The following is a 6,750-nucleotide window of genomic DNA, read 5'->3' as shown; positions in this document are numbered from 1 at the left end:
GTCCTACCTTCCATTTTATAGACCAAGGGGAAGCAGAGATTATAGATGGGAGAGGGAAGAAAAACCAGATGCCAAGAAGGTCCTTCAAAGATGCTAGGTCTTCCTTTTCCTCTAAGCGAGCCCTGCTGACATGACAGACGGTGCTAGGAATAGCTCCATGTAGGGTGCATGTTAGCTGATCCTAATAGGGCCTTGCCCTGGCTTTGTCAGCAAGTGGTCACGTCCCATCCCACCCCAGCGGGTGACATGATGGACCAGGGTGCTGAACCATGACCCTATGGTCGGCTCATTTTTTGTGACTGTCGCCCCATCCATAGTTTCTACAATAGGAGGGGTTGAGTTAACGTCATTTACATTAATAGCTCGGGTGATGTGCTCGATGAGCTTGCTGACGGGTGTGTTCAAATGGAATTCAATTCCATCGCTTGTAACGGGGTCGGCAAAGCCCTCAGGGGGCATTCCATTGCTCCTTAACCCACCTTCCAATAGATTCCCCCTCAATGGGGAGTCTATGGGCTCGGCTAGAGGTTTGGGTTGAACAAGAAGGTTGAGATGACCATGTCCGCTTCTAGGTGGGGTGAGCGAAGGCCATTGGGGCCCATCTGTGTTTTCTCCCCTGCCTCTGTTTGACGCGAGGCAGCCTCAGGCCCTTCATGGGTGACCTTCGAACCTTGGTCTCTCGATCTAGGATCGGGCAGCTCGAGCCCCCGAGCCCCTTGGGGTTCAATAGGGGTTGGCCACGTTTCATGCATCACCCCATCCTCGGTTTCCACAACCAGAGGGGCTGAGCTAATGACACTTGCCTTGATGGCTCGAGTGTTGTGCTCAATGAGCTCGCTAACTGGCATGTTCAAGTGGAATCTAGGTCCATCATCCATTGACAGGGTCGGCAGAGCCCTCATGTGGCATTCCACTACTTCTTAACCCACATCCTAGCAGATGCCCAAATCGTTCAACAGGCTTAGGTAGCCCGTTGGCCTCTCCTTGATAGAGATTCTATGGGCTTGGCTCAAAGTTAGAATCAAACGAGAAAGGTCGAGATGTCCCTGTCCGCTTCTAAGTGGGGTCAGGCAAGGCTGCTAGGGCTCATCTTAGTTTTTCTCCCCTGTCTCTATTTGACATGAGGCAACCTCAAGTCCATCGTGGGCTGGCCTTTGAACCTTGATCAGTTGCCGCTCATACCGAATGAGACAACTATCATTTTGTGACGCAACGTGAAGCATTGTGATGCAGCAATCGCATATGCTATGCTTGGATGTATAAGATAAGTGTATGGATGATTATATAAAGAAATAGTGGAGGTCGGTAATGTTAACTTGATGGCATGATTCATGAGTTCTGGGAGTTCTTATAGGATATGTCCATGTGGTGGTCCGGGTCCAATGTTCATGACGGAACTGGTATAACCTACATGAGCCCCCCACTCTTCCGTATCTGTCATTCGGTAGCGGCCCAAGCCATTTGATCGATTTGGGCGACCTGACAGCCTCTTCTTGATGGAGATTCTATAGGTAGGCCCCTCCGAGTCCTTCCCAAGAAGATGGAGGTTAAGGTTTGAAGTGTACAGACAAGGACTCTGATCGTGTTGGTGGACCAAAATGCCATAGCCGCTGGGGCGTAGGGTCCTAGCGGTCCTACTAGGCCAACTCAAAGTTTGCGCCCGCACACCATGCCTCTAGTTTTTTTAAACGTAAGGAGGGGCTAGGCAAAGAGAATGTATAGCAAATAGACACCCTCGCCAGCCCCCGAGCAATTCCCAACCCTCTGCCATCGCTGAGATCAAAATCTTGGTAATGAAATTAATACGTAAAGTAAGCAAGTGAGGATGCTTATCTTTTGACAGCAGTCTTCGGTCGTCTGATTGACCTAGGCACTAGTTTTACCTCGATGGTAAGAGTGATGGGTTCGAAAAGCCTCCCCTAGATATGAGCATGATCTTACTTGTTCCTTATTCATTTCTCGTTAGTGGTCAAGCCGTCTGATCGACTTGTGTTACCTATTGAGGCAAGATTTCCCTGCGAAAACAGAGGATGGGAACATCTCGTGCAAGAATTTAGTTTAGGCAGACAAGCCAGAGTCAAATTTGCGCAAAATGGATGAGCTCTTCATTATAACAAACATCTTTTTAGCTCTTCTCCATCTTTTTGTAAAAGTGGTTTAGGACATTTCGTCCCTTCCCATAGTTAAGGTCATAAAAGCTCAGAGTGTGGGTGAGCTAGCTCTGATTATGCTATTGAGCAAAGGTGCCATAGCCACTGGGGCATAGGTTTCTCGTAGTCTGCCCAGTTTTACTCAGAGCTTGTTCCTGAAAACCTAGCTCCTAGGACTTAACGTAAAGAGGGCATGCGCAAAGAATTTTTGTAGGATAAATGTACTTATATCGGCCCCCGAGTGAGGCCTGACCCCCTGGTGTTTGCTAGGAACAGACATCATGAAGGGTCAGGGAGTTTTGATAACGTAACTGATAAGTAAAAAGTGTGCATTTATTAGGGGTAAAAGCGACGTAGCTGCTCGATATTCTAGGCATTGGTGAAGACCTCACCGTCGATGGTTTTTAGCTTGTAGGTGCCTGGCCGGAGTACCTCCATGATGACGTATGGTCCCTCCCATGGTGGGGAGAGCTTGTGGCAATCCTTGTTGCTCTGGATGAGGCAGAGGACCAGGTCCCTGACATTGAAGGCCCGATCTCACACTCATCGGCTGTGGTACCATCACAATGCCTGCTGGTATTTGGCCGAGCAGTGGAGGGCAACGTCGTGAGCTTCGTCTAGGTTGGTTGGGAGGACAACCTTAGAACCATCATATGCCTCGGCTCCCTGTTCATCGTATGCCATGATCCTTGGCTCTCCATAGTCGAGGTTGGTTGGGAGGACAACCTTAGAACCATAGACCATGAAGAAGAGCGTGTAGCTAGTGGCTCGACTAAGGGTTGTCCTCAAGCTCTAGAGTACTGAAGGAAGTTTGGTGACCCAGTGTGCGCTGAATTTGTTCAACCGATTGAAGATCCTAGGCTTGAGGCCCTATACAACCATGCCATTTGCGTGTTCTACCTACCTGTTTGTCCGGGGGTGCGCTATGGAGGCCTAGTCGACGTGGATGTGATGTTCATCGCAAAATCAGAGGAATTTCTTGCCAGTGAACTACATGCCATTGTCCGTGATGATGGAGTTCATGACTTCGAAGCGATGGATGATGTTGAGGAAGAACAACAACGCCTGCTCAGATTTGATCATAGAGATCGGCCGAGCATCTGTCCACTTGGTAAATTTGTCTATGGTGACAAGTAAGTGGGTGTAGCCCCCGGGCGCCATTTTGAGTGGTCCAACTCGATCGAGTCCCTAGACTGCCAACGGCCAGGTGATGGGGATCATCTAGGGTGCTTGGGCCGATAGGTGAGTCTGCCGAGTGTAGTACTGGCACCCTTCATAGGTGTGTACGATTTGCTTGGCATCGGCTACCGTAGTAGGCCAGTAGAAGCCCTATTAGAACATGTTTCCGACTAGGGTTCTGGGTGAGGCATGGTGACCATAGACCCCACCATGGATATTGCTCAGTAAATGCTTCCCCTATTCAAAGGGGATACAGCGCTGCAGGATCCCAGTGTGGCTTCGCTTGTAGAGTTCACGCTTCACAAGAACAAAGGACTTGGCGTGATGTGCGAGCCATCGAGCCTCCATCCTATTTGTTTGTAGTGTGTCACGGAGGAGGTAGTCGAGGTAGAGCATCCTCTAGTCGACTAGGGGGTCAGGCTCTATCGCTGGGTCCTCTTCGAGCTTCATGACTCGGAGCCAGATGTAGCTGACGGTTGGTCAGCCCCTAGGCTAGGATTGGATGAACCATCATCGCCTTGTTTTGACTCCTCGTAGTGAACCGAGGGCTTATGTTGGTCGCTAGTGAAGACGCCCATTGGCATAGGCTCTCAGCCAGATGCTGCTTTCACAAGCGCATTAGCCACCTTGTTGAGATGCCCTGTGTTGTGATTGAGCTCAGGGCCATCAAACTTGTCCTCCAACTGGTGGACTTCTTGGTAGTACGTGGCCATCTTAGCATCGTGGTAGCTTGACTCCTTCATGACTTGGTCGACAACCAGCTAGGAATCCCCTTGAATGTCGAGGTGTCGGATGCCCAATTCGATGACAACGCGTAGGCCGTTGATGAGCACCTCATACTCGGCTACAATGTTGGAGTAGGGGAAATGGAGGCGAACCATGTACCTCATGAGTATCCCAAGGGGCGACATGAAGACCAGCTCCACGCCGGCACCCTTCTTCATAAGCAATCCGTCAAAGTACATTGTCTAGTACTCTTGATCGATGGCCACCGGTGGCATTTGGACCTCAGTCCATTCCACGATGAAATCAGCCAACACCTAGGACTTGATGGCTGTACAGGAGGCATACGCAATGCCCTGACCCATCAGCTTGATCTCCCATTTCATAGTTCTCCCCATGGTGTCCTAGTTTTGGACGACCTCGCCATGGGGGAAGGACGTCATGACCTTCACTAGATGTGACTTGAAGTAGTGGTGTGGCTTCCTCCTGGTGATGAGGACAGCGTACAGAAGTTTTTGGATTTGGGGGTAGTGGGTCTTTGAGTCGGATAGGACCTCGCTGATAAAGTTCATAGGGTGTTGTACTTTGAGGGCATGCCCCTCTTCCTCCTACTCCACTACCAGGGTGGCACTGACCACTTGCGTGGTGGTCGTGATGTAGAGCAGAAGGGGTTCTCCCTCGATAGGAGGAACCAGAATCAGGGCCTTCGTCAAGAGTTGCTTAACCATGTCAAGTGCTTCCTAGGCCTTGGATGTCCATTTGAAGTGATTGGCCTTCTTTAGAAGTCGATAAAGGGGGAGACATCATTCATCGAGGCGTGAGATGAAGCAGCTTAGCGTGGTGAGGCACCATGTAACTCATTGCACCCCCTTTATATTCTGAATCAGGCCCATCCTTGTGATAGCTGAGATCTTCTTCGGGTTGGCTTCGATGCCACGCTCAAAGATGATGAAACCAAGTAGCATGCCCCTCAGGACCTCAAAAATGCACTTCTTGGGATTAAGTTTGATGTCGTTTGCTCGAAGTTTTACAAAGGTTTGCTCAAGATCAGCTATGAGGTGGTCAGCCCATTTAGATTTGACCACAATGTCATCAACATAGGCCTCAACGGTCCGCCCGATGAGGTCCCCGAAACACTTAAGCATACAACGTTGGTATGTGCCCCAGCATTTTTCAGATCGAACGGCATTGTGACATAGCAGAATCATCCAAAGGGGGTGATGAACAATGTCACGAGCTGGTCAGACTCTTTCATCATGATTTGATGGTACCCAAAGTACGCATCAAGTAAGTAGAGGGTTTCGCACCCCAAGGTGGAGTCAACTATTTAGTCTATGCGTGGCAAAGGAAACAGATCCTTTGGGCATGCTTTGTTGAGGCCTGTGTAGTCAACACACATCCTCCATTTCCCACTCTTCTTTCGCACAAGAATAGGATTGGCTAACCACTTTGGGTGGTACACTTCCTTGATGAATCCGTCTGCCATAAGGTTTGTGATTTCCTCACCGATGGTCCTGTGTTTTCTCTCATCAAAGCAATGCAGGCATTGTTTCACTGGCTTTGAGCCTAGATGGATCTTCAAGGCATGCTCGGTGACTTCCCTCGGGATGCCTAGCATGTCCAAGGGTTTTCACGTGAAGATGTCATTGTTGGAGCAAAGGAAGCCGATGAGTGTGTTTTCCTATTTATAGGAAAGCGTGGTGCCAATGCGCACCACCTTGCCATCGGGGCTATCGGGATCTATGAGGACCTCTTTGGAGCCCTCCGTAGGATCAAAAAACCTAGTCAACTTCTTAGGGTCGGGCGCTTCTTTGGTGACCTCCTTTTTTATGGTGGCGAGTTCTCCGAAGGCAACAATTACTGCGGCGTGATCACAACACTTGACCTCGCATTCATAGGCATGCTGGAAGGATGTGCCGATGGTGATGACCCTATCAGGACCTGGTATCTTTGGTTTGAGGTAGGTATAGTTAGGGATGGCCATGAACTTCACGTAGCATGAACGTCCGAGGATGGCATGGTAGGTTCTAGGAAACCCGACCACCACGAAGGTGAGGATTTTTGTCCTATAATTGGATGGATTCCTGAAGGTAATGGGCAGATCGATCTGCCCAAGTGGCATGACTTGCTTTCCAGGCATGATACTGTGGAAAGGTGCTCCGGTTGGGCGGATGCATGTCCGGTCGATGCCCATTTCATCGAGCGTCTTGGCATATATGATGTTGAGGCTGATGCCTCCATCCATCAGTACTTTGGTGAACCGCTTTGTGCCATTGATCGGGTCGACCATGAGCGGATATCTCTTGGGATGCGGGAGGCTCTTCGGGTGGTTGGTCTAATCGAAGGTTATGAAGGACTCTGACCACCGGAGGAAGGCAGGTGTGGCCGGTTTGGTCGTATAGACCACGCGGCGCATGACCCTCTGATGATGTTTGGAGTCATAGGCCGCTAATCCTCTAAAGATCATGAGGTAGCCATCTGGTGTTAGAAAGCCACCGTCCTTCCACTTGGTGTTGTCCGTGATGGGGTCAGGGTCCTTCCCATGCTCTCCTTTGTTGGAGCCTCCAGACAAGAACCGCCTCAAGAGGCTACAGTCTTTGTATAGATGCTTGACCGAGAAGGCATGGTTTGGGCATTGCCCCTTGAGTAGTTTTTCGAAATGGTTTTGAGTGCCCTCTGTGGGCTTCCAACCACCCCT

At 50.0% G+C, this 6,750-nt stretch overlaps 1 protein-coding gene across 1 annotated transcript; it reads right to left on the bottom strand.

Moving 5' to 3' along the window:
* Positions 1-5,733: 5,733 nt before the first annotated feature.
* LOC136456279 (uncharacterized) lies at positions 5,734-6,342 on the bottom strand. The gene has a single exon (XM_066456084.1). It carries the CDS (start codon positions 6,340-6,342, stop codon positions 5,734-5,736), a length of 609 nt encoding a protein of 202 aa, XP_066312181.1.
* Positions 6,343-6,750: the final 408 nt, after the last annotated feature.

Source organism: Miscanthus floridulus, chromosome 1 (assembly GCF_019320115.1).
Source record: "Miscanthus floridulus cultivar M001 chromosome 1, ASM1932011v1, whole genome shotgun sequence".
NCBI lineage: Eukaryota > Viridiplantae > Streptophyta > Magnoliopsida > Poales > Poaceae > Miscanthus > Miscanthus floridulus.
The sequence above is the reverse complement of the archived record's forward strand: the minus strand, read 5'-3'. Positions and strand labels throughout refer to the sequence as shown.

What these genes read in the sequence shown, in the direction of transcription:
- LOC136456279 (XM_066456084.1), bottom strand. Translation starts at nt 6,342, where the DNA reads ATGGTCGACCCGATCAATGGCACAAAGCGGTTCACCAAAGTACTGATG.